The sequence below is a fragment of the Carcharhinus amblyrhynchos genome, chromosome 2 (genome assembly GCF_965287045.1).
Source record: "Carcharhinus amblyrhynchos chromosome 2, sCarAmb.v2.hapA, whole genome shotgun sequence".
NCBI lineage: Eukaryota > Metazoa > Chordata > Chondrichthyes > Carcharhiniformes > Carcharhinidae > Carcharhinus > Carcharhinus amblyrhynchos.
The window spans coordinates 74,616,646-74,633,124 of record NC_137325.1 but is presented as its reverse complement, the minus strand read 5'-3'; the positions used below and the strand labels follow the sequence as shown (position 1 = coordinate 74,633,124).

The 16,479-nt window shown below is 39.2% G+C and overlaps 1 protein-coding gene across 1 annotated transcript in view; it reads right to left on the bottom strand.

Moving 5' to 3' along the window:
- Positions 1-16,479, bottom strand: part of LOC145355412 (thrombospondin type-1 domain-containing protein 7A-like) — a 429,239-nt gene that overhangs the window by 237,551 nt on the left and 175,209 nt on the right. Inside the window, exon 2 of the mRNA XM_080207485.1 lies at positions 8,289-9,087. Coding sequence (XP_080063611.1) covers positions 8,289-9,087 — 799 coding nt within the window. The remainder of the gene's footprint in view (positions 1-8,288; positions 9,088-16,479) is intronic.

Here is a 16,479-nt window from a genome sequence, read left to right as displayed (position 1 = left end):
GGCTCTTTGGCAGCATCCCCAAAGAGTGTTTCCCCACCCTAACTTTAATCTGCCCCTGAGTATCATGCACTCCCATTGCCTCACCGCCACAACAGATGTTTTCCCCACCGTGACATCTCAATCCTGGAATTGCCTACAATCCTCGACGGCCAACGGAGGTTTCCGTGGCTCAATCCCCAGTTTGAGTCACTGTCTGTGCGGAATCTGCACGTTCTCCCAGTGTCTGCGTGGGTTTCTTCCGGGTATTCCACTTTCCTCCCACAGTCCAAAGATGTGTGAGTTAGGTGGATTGGCGATGCTAAATTAGCTCTCAGTGTCAGGGGGACTAGTTAGGGTAAATGCACGGGGTTACGGGAACAGGGCCTGAGTAGGGTTGTGGTCGGTGCAGAATTGATGGGCCAAATGGCCTTCATTGGCACTGTAAGATTTCTATGGATAAGTAATACGGTGACCATGATCTTCATTTACTATTGTTCAAATAGACACAAGGCCAGTGAAACAGTCTTGGGATCATTTCATAGTCTAGCACAGATCGTTCTGATATCTGTTCAAAATTCTTTTTTAACTTGCTTGATCCTTTGTCTAAGATTTATTTATTAGGTTTTGGAATGAAAAAAAAAGGTCAAAACAGTATTTATTGTCAATTCCTTGTTGCCCCGAGGGCACTGTGTCAACCACATCTTGTGGGATGCGAGACATATATGGGTCAGATTCAGTAGAGGTGAAGGAAGTCAATGAACAAGTTGCGCTTCTGTGACAACCCAGCAACGATAACAAATTCCCAGATTTATTGAATTCAATTTCAGTTTGCTATGGTTGATTTTGAACTCATGACCTCTGTTCACACCACAAGGTGTGGTTGACTCCATGTCCTCAGGATGCTAGGGATAGACAATCAATGCAGTTTTGCCAGTTTTTGCCCCCATCCCAAGAAGGTATTAATAAAAGTCCTATTGACTTTATTGATTAAAGCTCTATTAGTTGGATACATTTATACACCATTTAGGTCTCTTTCAGTTTCATCCTTACCTATTTTATTCATTGAGTAAGTATGTCATTTTTTTCTTTTTATCCACAGCACTTTAATCTGTGATTTAAAGGGGCAGATTACCATAAACTACAACTTTATTTTGGTATTTTGAAATTAACACAAAAATATCTGGCTGAAAATACTTGAATTTTTAATATCTTTCCTTCATCAATCCTCATGGACTCTCTATTCCAGGATTGCACAATGAAACTGGGGCCTTTTCTGCTGACATGATGGCCTGAGTTTTATGCTGAGGTCAGGTGCACAGTTCACCTTAATGCACCTGGAACTGCACGAAATGGCATTGGACAGGCATCCCAGCTTCAATGCACACATATGCAATATGGAGATCAGTGGGTTTGCACAGAAATTGGAGCCACGCCTGACAACAATTAAATTTAAAGCCATGGAAAAATTTAAAGCCATGGAAAGCCATGGAAAAGCCTAATAACCATGATTTTATATCGACGAGTGAAAAATCGAACAGGCACATGGGCAGACGGGCAGCACGTTCTTAGCAAATTGTCATCCAAGGGTGGGATAAAAGGTCCCTGGAGCACAAGTTTGTGTAAGATGGCAATTTGCCCATGGATGGATGGCCTTCCCAGCTCTCTGTCAATTGGATGCTGTTCAGAGTGTTTAACCTCTGCCTACTGCTCTGATCAGGTATTGTTACAGTAAACAAAGAGGGCTAACATCCTGAAAGTGGATGACCCTCCATTACCTGCTCTGACCAGGGCCATCCAGACTCAAAAGGTTGGTTCTATTCTCTCTCCACAGTTGCTGTTAGACTTGCTGAGATTTTACAGCATTTTCTGTTTTTGTTTCCGATTCCAGCATCCGCAGCAATTTGCTTTTATATTCCTATAGTAAATTTTGGTAACAATGGAAGTCTTTCAGCACATACTGACCTCCAAATGAACTATTGAACTGTTTAATATTCACTTACCTCAAGGAACACTTTCATACATTTAATCAATTAGGTTTACGAGATTTGAAAATAGATTATTTTTCCTTTAGGTAATTGTTCTTCATTCACCAGTGGAGAGTGAAGGAAGTAATTTACTACCAAACCAGGGATTTTTCTACAGGAGAATTCCTCGACAGAAATACAATCAGGTATAACCCAGTAACAAAACCCAGCAAAATGCTGGGCAATTCTTTAAACTTCCTCCAAAGATGTCATAATATTTTGAAATCAAATCTAGTCTGATAGTTAGCACATTTTGATCAGCGATTGTTGTGTGAATGAAGTCTGATGAACACTTACTGGATTTTTGTGGAGGAGATGGAAAGAAGGAATCGGGAAAATTCTATACTCCACAATCTCGTCCCCATTAAGGAGATCCCCACCCACATTCTGGGTGATGGGGCATGCTGGAAGTATGGCTGAGACAACCAAATGGTGAGGGCTGCAGGACAGATTCCTCACCTTTGTTTAGTGGGACATTGGTCCGGTTGTAATCATGAACGTCTGGCTCTCAAGACTTCAAATCCCTCACCCATTCCCATCTTCCCAAAATCCTTCAAACCTTCATATCTCCCATGCTCCCTGCATGTCTTCCATACCCCCATGCTTTGTCCATGCTCACTCATATCTATAATGCCTCCGGTCCCCCATATCTCCTATGCCCCCTTCAGGTCCCCTCATATTCCTCTTTCCCCCTTCCTGCTTGTCATGCATCTTCCATACACACTTTTTCAGCATTGACTGTCAGAACCAATGAACCACTGGCTAGTGTGGAAAGTTCTTTGAAATTTTCACAGGCACTAGAAGCAAAGGCACTTTGGAAATATATTGTGAAAAAAACTGATCATCTCATAACTTCAAAACAATGTCAATCACAATGATTCTTAATTTAAATGATAAAAACTTTTATCCACTTCATATCTCAACCTTGTGTAGACAAAGAGGCATTGAAATTTCTTTCAATAAAGAGGTGACTTATTACAAGGTACTAAAGATGACATGGAAACAAAGTTTGCATTGCCCCCTGCAGCTGTGCTAACATTGCGGACTGAAAGCTGAATGTACTAGTGATTGTTGAAGCTCAGTCAAGCACTTATAAGGCCACATGGGCAGACACTTTTTTTTCCAGATGGCCTCATTATGAATATTTCACTGAGCTTGTAATTAGTTATTCTTTGTTTGAGTAGTTCTTTTCTCATGTGTTTATTTATACAAAATTGAATTGGATAAAAGCTTTTTTTCATTGATTGATTGACTATTTTATGAGATGGCAATAGGGGAATATAGCTCAATGGCTATAAAATTGCTGTTGTCCCACACTCAGGACTTCGGTTCCCCATGTTTCATGATTTCTCTGAGAGGCCTTAAAGCACATCTCCTGAAAGAATGGGCACAACTCCCTCAAAATTGCAGGAGGCTTTGAAATGCCCATCCCCACAACTGAACTGACAAGTATAGGAAAGCTGTGTGCAGGCTGGCTACCTGCACCTTTATCCTGTGCTAATGATAATTGCTGGAAATGGAAACAGAGGCAGAAATCTCTAACTCAGCCTGTCTCCATGAAAATTCAAGCCTCGTATCAGATGAAGCTTACTTTTTGGAACTCTTGCCTTTGAGTCAGCAGGTTGTAGGTTGAAACCATATTCCAAAGACTCAAAAACAAAATGTAGGCTGATTCTTGTGCAAAGAAATGTTGACAAATATAGTCTTTCATCACATCTGCTGAATGATGTTACACTTCATTAATTGCTGTTAATTATGATGAACATATTTTGATTCAGTGTACTAAGTGAGCGTTATCAGGTGGATTTGGATCCAGTGGAGAGTAAAAGCATAAATAATCTCAAAACTGACCCCGAGTCATTTCAAACCTGGTCACTAACAATTTGAATCCTGGCAGGGCAGTGAACAGCCAAGAATCTACTCCCAGAAGACAGGTCACTGATTTAAATGTTTTAATGAGAAAATGAGCTGTTAAACTTTTCTTTGTTCCAAGTTTAACACTGGGTGTTAATTACAGTTATTTTGTTTGGTTTGCCAAAAACGATTGGTTTAACACTGGGCAGCCTCGCTTCCCGGGCCTCAGGAAATCTGACAGTTCAAGGGAAGTAAAGGCTGTTGCATGGAACATTTCCAACTTGTGAGATCGGAGGCACAGGATCTTCTCCACCCCATGCCCAGTTGTAGAGAAAAAAATGGATTTGAGAAATGATAATCAGGTCCAGCCATTAAATTTGACAGGTTCTGTGGGAAATTCTGTGGGAAACACATTATTCTGTGTTTTCTGACTGCAAAACTGACCCACCCCACTCACTCCTCAGAAATAAGACAATAACACATAGGAGCAGAGGTGGATTACTTTTCCACCATTCTCTGAGATCGTGACTATATATGATAATCCTCAACTCTACTTTCCTATCTCAATCACAATCTGTCTATCTCAGCCTTGAACATGCATAATAACCCAGCTGCTACAGCCCTCTGTAGTAAAGAATTTCACAGACTCACCACTCTCAGAAGAAATTTCTTCTCATCTCCTTCTTAATTGGGCAACTTCTTTCTCTGTGATTATGCCCTCTGGTCCTAGACTCTCCCACAAGAGGAAACAACCTCTCAGCATCTACTTGTTGAGCAACCCCCCAGAATCCTAAACTCTCAATAGGATTGCCTCTTGTCCTTATAAATCTTAAATGAGTACTCAACCCACTTAACCGTACCTCACAAGAAAATCCCTCCATACCTAGGATCAAATATTGTGGCCCATGTTTTTATTTGAACCTGTTTGCAAAATTCCTATTTAAAAATATCCCTTTTTGATTCAGTTTTATTTGGTCTGGGAAATTCATATCTAAACAATTCCTATAGGAAAAATAAATCCTGCCTAATTCACTGTGAAGTAGGATTGTTATTTATCACTAATTTTGATGGAATTGTTTCCATGCTAATGTCTTAGATGTGGAAATTCGTAAATATAGCATTTGGCCCCAGACCTATGCCTGTCCATTATTTTAGTGATTGTATCCAAAACATTTTACAGACTTTAGTCCCAATTGAGCACCATTAACTTAAAACTTTATGATTAATCCCACTGGGCATGCTTATATTGTATGTACTTAATTTACGGTGCTATATTCAGTTGTGACCTACAATCTGTAAAAGCAATTACCATTTTATACATGGTCATCAATAGCATCAGGGAGTCCATGATTCCAGAGGAAAGTGCTTTCAGAAACTAATTAGATATTGCAGGATTCTGCTTTTATGATGACCATTATTTTATAGTTAATTCTAGTAGCATAGCTGGTCATTGGAGAAATCTTTGTGCAGGTCAATGGACAGATTTCACATACATAATTAAACATAAAAACATAAGAAATAAGAGCAGCAATAAGTTAAGCCGGATCTACTATTCAATAAGATCATGACAGATCTGATTCTGGCCTCAACATTGCTTTCCTGCCTGCCCATTATAACTCACAGCTGCCTTGCAGGACACAAATCCATTTAATTCAGCCGTGCCTCTATTCAATGACCCCGCCTCTACTGCTATCTGGAATAGAATATTTCAAAAATTAACAAATCTCTGAGAAAAGAAATTCCTCCTGATCATTGTCTTAAATGAAAGGCCTCTTATTTCAAAATGCTGCTTCCTAATTCTATATCCACGCCTACATCCCCCCCAACAAAGAAAAACATTCTTTACGTATTATAATAAGTACTTTGGATGCTGGAATCTGAATCAAAAACAGAAAATGCTGGAAAATCTCAGCAGGTCTGACAATGTCTCTGGAGAGAGAATAGAGCCAACCTTTTGAGTCTGAATGATTCTATATCAGAGCTAAAAGCAAAGAGAATCAGAAGTGATTTATACAATGATGGTGGAGGTAAGGGGCTTTAATAGGGCAAAAGGAACATAAATGACGCTGAAGGCAACTGAGAAAGGTGCTAAAAGTGTCCATTAAGTGATCACAATGTGTGAATGGCAGAACAGAGGTAGAGACTGTTAAGGGACTCCCTGAGGAATGTGGCAGGTGCCCTGAAAGGGGCATATTCTCTATGCATTCCTTGCAAGCTTACTAGATGACTGGTAAAAGATTCTGCCCGAGAGGCCTACACCCTCTAGGGTAATCACACACTCTCAGATTCCATTGATTCCTCAATTCAGGTGACTCTATTCTGCAATTCTGTGTTAAAGAGACAAACACTATATACACAAATACCAAGTGACAATTTAGAATCGTAGAACCCGACAGTGCAGAAAGGCCCTTTGGCCCATCAAGTCTGCACTGAACACAATCCAACCCAGGCCCTACCCCCACATCCCTACATATTATACCCACTAATCTCTCTAAGCTACACATTCCTGGACACTAAGGGGCAATTTCTTAGCACGGCCAATCAACCTAACCCGCACACCTTTGGACTTTGGGAGGAAACCGGAGTACCCAGAGGAAACCTGCACAGACACGAGGAGAATGTGCAAACTCCAGACAGACAGTGACCCAAGCCAGGAATCAAACCCAGGACCCTGGAGCTGTGAAGCAGCAGTGCTAACCACTGTGCTACCACGCCACCCATGATATCCAAATGCAATTTAGAGTCCACAAATCCAGTCCATTTTAATGAATGACTGAATATGATTTTTTCAAATTTCTTTGAAGAGGCTTTTAATAAATATTCCATATGATATACGAATAAATAAAGCAGATTATTTTGTCAGAAATGACAAAAAAATCCAAAAAAAACCTTAATCAGGGTATACTTGAATCAGTATTGCTAGAGAGTCCTTGTCCAAATTTTGCCATAATCAATTCAGTCTTATAACCGCAAATGGGTTGGAGTGTAGGATTGGGAATTCTGCTTAATGAGAATGAATAGCAGGTGATTTGGCGCACTGGAGTTCTGTGGTTGGACAGAATAATTATGCACCAGGGCTAAACTATGTATGTGGAGGGGATTGCAGAATTCCATGCTGCTTAATTTTACTAATGACTTCAATCAGTTTTGAATGAAGAACGGGGACACTGAGTGTAGCTCCCCACGATACAGTGTAAATGTCAGGCTTGAGCCTGCCTTTGGTTGACTGCCTTGCTCTGCTTTAATTTTAAGTATGAACAGCTCTTTCAGCCATGGCAAGACTTCCACCCCAGGGGCAAGTGCTGTCTCAAAGAGCTGACAACCAATTGGAGCGAGGCTGTTCTGCAGTATCAGCAGTGCTACCAGAAGCAATAGCCAGCGCTGGTAACATAAAAATCATGTGAGGAAGAGCAACCAAGAATGCTCCAGAACTCAGGTAAGTCTGAGAACTTTTCAGGATGGCAGGCCTTTGCAAATCGGGTCACCCGAGGGGTACTATTCTATTTGGTGGAGGCCTCTGATTGGCACCAGCAAGGAGGCACCCCCGGCCTGTGCTTGGCCGAAATTCAGCCCAATGACAGTACAACTGAACGTAATGCATCTCACTTTGAGTAATAATCTGCGACAACAAACAGTTGTGTGAACCAAATAATGGACAGGCTTCTGAGCTGTTTTTGCCTGGATAAAAGCAAAATACTGTGGATGCTAGAAACTGCCTGGATTGGGAATTCTACTGAATGAGAATTAATAGCAGAGGATTTGGAACATTGGAATCCTGTGTTGGATAGAGTAATTATGCATCGGTACTGAACTATGTATTTTGAAAAGATTGCAGAACTCTGCACTTCTTAATTTTACCAATAACGTCAATCGGTTTTGAATGAGAGACCAGGGGGCACTTCAAATTACTACGTAGAACCACTTTTCCTGTGGATGTTTTTGATTTTCTGCTTATCAAGGTGAAGGATGTTAGTGATTGGGCATCTAATGCTAGTTCAGGCACAGCAGAATTAGATACAGAATAAACCTCCTCCTACAGTTTCATATTATTCCTCAACAAAAATCTCGGGAAGAAAGCTACAGTTGGAATCTTTCCTAGTCTATGTGACTCAACGTGTGATAGTTTTATGGCCACTGGATTGACATTGTTCCAGCTCATTTCATATTTGACCTTTACAGTCACTAAACTGAAAAGATGCCTTTATAAGACTCAACCAGTTAAACCTGGAATTAAGTGGCAAAAATGAGCAGCCTAACATTGTGTTTCATCCAATATACAAAGGTTAATAAAACTCAAGTTTGCGATTACTTATTCACCCTTGATTTACCTAATTTTATTCTATGTCTTTTAACCGCTTGTCTGAGCCATTCATTCAGATTACTTAATAAAAGCAGAGACAGGATGTATTTAATTAATCATGAACTTCTTACCTCAGAGCAGCAGTTTTTCCATTTTTATGAGTACATGTAACCTCTCTTGTTTGATAACCAATCAGAACAACAAAATATTTATTTTCCTGACGGATTTCACGGTTTCTGTTCCTCTTTTCCTTCATAAGCTCCCGGGCTTCTGGGTCCCTCATCCTTTTTCCTACTTGCCGAGTTTGTCGAGAGTGTGGGAGAGAACATGTATTCCAGGGGCCAACTCTCAAACTGTAAATACTTTCTTCCGCATCACAGGAATTGAACGTGCAGGTCCGAAACTCAGTCAGGTTGGGGCAAGGTTCACCACCATAGAGTGGGGGAACCAATATTTGACGAATTCGATGTTGTAACCCAACCCCACAGGATTTAGTGCATTCTGACCAGGGTGTAAACTCCGTTACAACACAGTTTTGTGGGCAGGGGATGAGACAAGCTTGTTCAACGTGGGGCTTCGTCTCAAAATAGTCACAGATAACATCCTCCGCTGTAGCTCCATTCCTTTTCTCGAGGCAAGTTACAAGTCTGCTCTGGATTCCTTCTTCACCTCTCAGACACTCAGAGGTTTGCCTTGGAGAAGGGTTCCTGGAAGCGACTGGCATGCATTTGCTCCATTTGCCCACCTGCCACTTATACAGGTCCTTATGCCAATCACAGACTTTGAAACAATTCTGCTGATTCGCAGGTCTTTCCGCTGGTTTACAGTTTGTGGGTAAAGTAGTCCATCCCTCCACATGGGCGCACCATACTGACCTAGTTTGGACACCTCCTGGGCCACACTCCTCTCCCATACATCTCCCCCAAGTCCCTACAAGATAAAGAATTTATTTAGTGGTTAGATGTTTTAATCTATTAAAATGCAAAACCTGATACCAATTTACATGACTACATTTTCCATTACAATATTAAAATATCGAGTTTGTGTACAGATTATATACATATGTGCAACAAATATATGGCATTTATATATACACAAGCCAAGAAGATCATTTGGTGAATCCCAGGGAAAATTCTGCCAGGTTTAATCCAAGATGCCTATTTGTTTCTATTGAAGAAAGCATATTTGTGGACACTGGGGTCAATTTTAACTTTTAAGTGGCAATCAGTGGAGTGTACCTATAACTGCTAAACTGCTAAAATGAAGCCTCGCTTCATTTCAATGGAACTGTGATCTGCAGGTATTAAAGGGGCACCCAATGCAGGTTGTTAAATTTGGAATGGCTCCAAATTGAGCAACACAAAAGCTGTCCAGATGGCAAAAAGGTAAACCTCCTTCAAAGTACCTTATTGGGGTCTTTTATTGGAAAACAAACAGGCGAGTCCTGAAATAGTAATCAAGGTCCTGTGTACATTGATTAAAAGGGCTTTTCACTTAAAAGTTTGGCAGGTCAATGTCAATGCAGCATTGGGCAAATCATCAGCATTAATGGCCAATAAGTTCATGCATCCAATTTTGAAGCAAATGTCGTCCCATTGAAGCCAATTTTGGTATGCTAATATCAGATTGATTATGTGACAATGGCATGATCTCAAATTTAACTGCAAACCTGCCCAGCTAATTTTCACTTGACTCACACAAAGAATAGTCATTTTGTCAGAGTACTGGAAAACCACCGATATTCATAGAATATGCAGAAGTATGCGTCAACAGTTAGAAGAGGAGAACAATTGCATTTAATTTTGCTTGGTAATGAAAGATGATATTCTGCAGTACTTTAGATGACGCACATGTTCAGATTATACTACAGGATGTTGATGATGGCAATTAAACAAAATCCAGTATACACTATGTATCATCTAGAGTCAATAACAAACCCAGTCTGACAGATGAGATTGGGTATTTCCCACGAACTTGGAGTCCTGAAGCTTTGTTGATCAATTCTGTCAATATCTATGCATTGAATAAAATGATTTAGCTACATATTACATGAATGAAAATATATCAACATTAATATTAATTCCCTTTGTTCACTTCCTATCAAAGAGATGATGACCTAAATAAAAAGATAACTATTGGGCTGAAGTTAAAGCCAGTCAAACTAGCTATGATTGAGCAAGGATACAAAGCAGACTTTAGCAACCATGACTTGAAATTTATCTTTCATAAGAAGCAGCTCGTCATGCTGCAAATAAATGTCACAGTGGATGAAAATCATGATGTTTTCAACAATGTTATTGGGAATAGCTCCAGATTTTCAGTGAGTAATATCTTGTTTGTTTAACGATCTGGAATTTTTCTTCATGTGACCTGGTCTTAAAATGTGAAAAATACTGCTTTATTCTTCCCCAAAAAAATGTACATCTGGCGACATCACTTGACCAATCACAAGTTGCTGTTGACTTAGTTTGATAAAGGTTTGATTACAAACATATATTAGGCAAAATACAGTACAAGATTGTTCTACAATGCATCATCAACAGAGCAGAACAAGTCATTTCTTACAGGCACATTACATGCTCCTGGACTAACATTCAGTCTCATTGTAATACCTTATGGCATTTTATGACTCATTGGTTTCAACCAATTTGGATTTTTGCCTTTTCCAGAATATAAAATGAATTGAAAGAAGCAAAAAAACAGTCAAACAACTTATTGGATTCAGTTAGATATCACAAAATAACAAATTGAGCGTGGGAGTGTATTGTACGAGTCAACAATAGAACTGCCAATGCATTCACTTGACTTATTTCCTAATGTTTTAAATTACTTGTTGCATTGTGATAGTACAACTAGTGCTGACAGAGATGTGTGAGACTGATATTTTCCCATTGCAAATGAAGTAGCACAGTTCTGGTACATCACCAACAGCATACCCTTCATTATGAATGCATTGAGCCCAAATCATGAGTTAATGTTTCACTTGATTAAATAATCAGTCTTTTGAAATGCTTGTCCTAAATCCTCTCTGATCCTGATTGTGCAGGAGGGATTCAATTTGTTTTCTGAATTCTGCACTCATTGTATTACTGAATATACATGGAAACCATAATTAGTAGAATAATAGTGGAACTTTAAAGTGCTGCTCGACTTCAGTAGCCAGAACAAGGAAGTATAAGGACCTTTTTAAAGGTTATAAAAAGATGTACAATTTTGTAATAGGAATTGAGTCTAAGTGACTATCTGAAATTGGTTATGAAATCATTAATTTTTAAACCATTTTATACTATTTTACAATAACATTTATACATTGCAGAATCATTAGGATGAGAATAATGGGTTTAAATATGATTTATATTAACTAATGGAGGGGCCGAAGGCCCAGTCTACCTCAGACTATCCTGGAACAGTAAAGTATCTCAAACATTTGAGCAACAGGTGAAGCTAGCTATATCACACTGTTAACTATGCAAAAGCAACACAGGTAGTTTTCATCTTTAACAGGATGCTGCTGTCAAGCTAGAAAAGACGTCCTGCCTATTACACAAATGAGTATTGTAATATATGCATTTCTGTGCCAATGTAATGCTAATTTTGTAGGCTGTACCAACTAGCATGTCCCTTTCACTATTTGCAATGGGCAAAGTACAGACTGTACCCAAATAGCCTGTGCGATTGGACAATGCTTGCTAAATAACCCTCAGTGTGCTAAGAATTACACTTACAACCAATTTAAGACTGCCAGTCAGGCTTATAGTGTGGTGCTTGTATGTGTGCTGGAAGCTACAAATACACAGTTCTTTGCAGACAGAAAGAATATGTACATACATATTTGTTTTAACTAAACAAAATAGGTAACAATCATTTGTTGACTTATTCCTTAGGGCAGCACTTTTACCAATACCTGCCTGATTCAAATTTCAAACAATGCTTGGCAGTTAACTATCAGTCAATTGGTGCATTCTCCATGGCAATGTCAATGCTATCAGTCTATTTGCCAACCAATCAGTTCTTTCTTTTCATACAGTTTAAATTGTAAGAGTACTGAGATAAGGGAAAAATAATAAAGTACCCAAGAGAAAAAGCTTTGACACATCATTGTTTTCAGTAATACTCGAGTTCTGTACACAAAACAACTATTTGATTTATATTATTTGAGATTCTGGGATTTTTAAACCAGTGTTATGAGAAATGAACAATTTTGGCCATTTTGTTTCACAAAGATGTTATAATACTATATATGGTGCAAAATGTTCATTTATTTTTCCATTTTGGGCAGTGTAAAGTGATTTATCATACTCTTTTGAAAATGTAATTTCATCCCAGCTATTATTTTGAACTGACTGAGTTTCCACAGCCTTCCAGGGTAGAGAATTCCAAAGATTCACCATCCTCTGAGTAAAGAAATTCCTCTTCATCTCAGTCCTAAATGGGCTAGACTATCCTTTATTCGGTGACTGTGTCAACTGGTTCTAGATTCTCTCCCCACCCCCTGCCAATTGGGAGATATTCAGGAAGGGGACAAGAGAGGCAATCAGGGTCAGGTGGTATTTGGGGCTAGTCTGAGGTTGGGGACGATAGTCAAGAGGATTGCTAGGGGGATGATTGATGATTGTAGTAGCTCTCAATTTTTAAAAATTCATTCAGGGAATGTGGGCATCGCTGGCTAGGCCAGCATTTATTGCCCATCCTTAATTGCCCTTGGGAAGATCGTGGTGAGCCACCTTCCATATTGCAGTCTATGTGGCGTAGATAAATCCACAGTGTTGTTAGTGAGGGACTTCTGGGATTTTGATCCTGCTAAATCCATCACCTTTCTGATAAAATGCAATTCGAGTAATATTCTTCAACTATGGGATTCCACTCACAATGGTATGTGAATTAATTGGCCCCTACAGTTTACCCTAATCTCAGCTGTATTTCGCTAGCTAACATTTCCTCTTTTTACTGTGTATTTCAAAATTCCTGGCATACACCAGAAGTAGATACCATTCTTCCTATATCATTCTAGGTGACCTCTCTGGTACAGTTGATCTGGCTTTGAGCTTACACTTTTCCACATGGTCTTCATGTCTCCTCCAAAGGAGTTCCCTCTGCATCACTTTGGGTACATAATTCTGAAGCCAACCAGCAGTAAACCATATTTTTGTGAGATGTCATCATCATTAACCAATACTGCTGTATTCTTGGCTGTATTAGAGGTATAGTATCTTATCAGGTCATCTCTGGATCTCTTACTGAGAAATCATCTGTAACTCTTCATCTTTAGTGGTTTCATCTCTAATTTGCCACTACGCTACCTCGCATGGTTCCCAGAAGTTCAAAATAACCAGACTTTCAGCCTCAAATGTTGGAGCTTCATCAGGTGTATTTCTCAGATCACACCATGTCCTACAGACAGGTACGCTGCTGTTCAGTAACCTGACTGTAGTGCAGTAGTGAGTGATGTGCTGCTCTACAAATGCATGAAATTATATAGTTCCTACATCATACTGGAACAATATAACAGAGCATTTCTATAGCCTGTATATTACTAGAGCAATCAACTGAAATTGTCCTCAGTCTTCTAACAACACATTGAATCACACAATTCTCATTTTGACCTTCATCTACACCTCACATTTACACAAAGCCTAATTGGGACTGATAAGCACCTTCAAATTTTGCTGATACCTTCAGCACAATTGTGTATGAAAACTCTCATTTACTAAAGCTGTGACGTACTTTGCAAAATTTATAAAATAATAGCTGTGAAATATAGAAGAAGCAATGAACAAATGTTAACGTGTAATTATTGCAAATTGAGACATACCTAGGACGGCATGATGGTTAGCATTGCTGCCTCACAGTTCCAGGGATCCAGGTTCGATTTGGGTGACTACCTTGTGGGTTTCCTCCCACAGTTCAAAAAAGTACAAGTTAAGTTGATTGGCCATGGCAAATTGCTCCTAGTATCCCTGGATATGTAGATTGGGGAATTAGCGGGGTAAATATGTGGGGATAGGGCCTCTGTAGGATGTTCTGTTGGAGAGTCAGTGCGGACACGATGCTTTGAATGGCCTCCTATGAAGTATTAACATTTGTTCTACAAAGTACTGAAGAGTATTCAGCTTTGTAATCAGATGACAATGTAACAGATACAGTACAGTCCACACTGAGGCAGAAATGATGATTAAAGTATTACGACTTTCCCCTACATATTCAATAGAGGCCTTCATTGCTAATTTATTACTTGAATATGATCTTGTGGTGAGCTTATACTTTAAAAGATGTGATTTTTAGTCCAACAGTCAACTAGCACATTTCCAGCATACTAACTTAAGATGTTAAACTTTCCATCTTAAATACACATTAGCGTTCTACTTAAGTTTATACAATACCCTATGTGTGGTAAGAAATAAATATGTTTAGTTCAGAGCGATATAGATCTAACACAATGCTATAAATTCATTGAATTTGCCACAGTGCAAGTATTTGGCAGCATCTAATGACATATTAGTACTGAGGCTTCGTGCCTCATTCTGGACTCCAATGCTAAAATCCATGTGTTGTTATCTGCAAAGCACGTCAACAGGAAAATATTGTGCATGGCACTGCACTGCGTAGCTGAAATCAGATTGTGTGGCAAATGCGAATATTCCATTGCACAGTGCTAAATCAGCACTGTTTGAACTCTTGCAGCACATGGAAATATATATGGGCTGAAGCAGATCTTTGGCAGCCACTTAAGCTAACAAGTTTAAAATTTGACAATGGATGTTGTTATAATGTAATGGCTGGTTGTCAGTTGGAATGACTGTGGATATTTTGCAATTTCCACCTACCTATTTTTCACGTGGTAGGTTGGAAGCTCAAGGCCTACCCAATAAAGTTATCAGACAGACCTTTAAGTGGGCAAACAACACTCCCACCCAATTCTAGAAGGGGCAGTTTTAATATGCAATTTAAAGCCTTCTGTCATTGCCTTAACGTCTGCTATGATTTTGCAATAAAAATAGGCAGGCTTTGCACTGCACACATCATATCCCTTTGTCCCAGACAAGGAAACATCTAACAGGTGCACCTTAAAAGAACCCCTATCCTTATTCACTTTTTTTAAAAATGGGGCAGGAGAAGTACAAGAGCTGGTAATATCTTCGCTCAGAGCTATTTCTTCTAATCCTTTCTCCTTCACTTCCTCCTTATCATTTAATGTTTCTTCAAATGTCATCCTACTGATTGTATCAAAACATTTAGCAATCAGCTCCAATGGTGATAATGCATTTCATATCATAAAAAATGTCTTTCAACATAGCCCTTCTTGCTTTTAACTGTAATCTTAAAAGTATGCTCCTTTTATTACTGATTGACAAAAGCATGGAAACAATTTTTCATTTTCTAATCTTTTAAACAATTTCAAAACTGTCCTCTGCTTCCATTTTACAAGAATTGCAGCATGTGGTCAACCATCGCTTTTTCAAGTCAAATAGAGTTGGATACATACGAATAACTATGAATTAGTAACAGGAGTGGACCATTAGGTCCCTGTAATCTGCTCTGCCAATTAATAAGATTGTGGCTGATCTGTTTGTGGCCTCGACTTTCCTGTCTGCCCCCTATACCCACTGATTCCCTATTCAATAAAGAATCTATCTAATTCAACCTCAACTGCTCTCTGGGGAGAATTCCAGGGACTAATGACCGTCAGAGAAAAAAACAATTTCATCTGTGCCATAAATGGGATCCCCTATTATTAAACTGTGCTGCCTCGCTCTGGTCTCCTTCATCCAAACTGTCACGTCCTCTCAGGATTTTGTATCGTTCAGCAAGATCACCTCTCATTCTTCTAAACTCCAATGGATACAGGTCTAACCTGTCTGATCTTTCCTCCTAAGACAACCCCTTCATCCCCAAAATTAGGTGACAAAATCTTCTCTGTATTGCTTCTAATGCAGTTATATCCTTTTTCTTGTAGAAGATCACTAATATTGTACAATATTCCAGATGTGGTCTCACAAATGCCTTGTACAACTGTAGCAAATCACAGCAGATGTTAGAAATCTGAAATAAAAACAGAAAATGCTGCAAAAATTGTCAGCAATATTTATATAAAGCTGCAGAAGTAGAACACGCATTCTAATCAGTAATCTCTAAACTGTCTGTGCTTTATATGCTCTGTCTGAGGCCAGAACTCTCCATTCACCTGACGAAGAGGGAAACCTCGAAAGCTTGTGAGTCTATTATCAAATAAATTGGTTGGACTAAAACCTGGTGTTGTCAGACTTTTTACTGTGAAGTAGAACACTACAGAAAACTTTCTTAAAGTGGGCTGTGTCTTGTTTT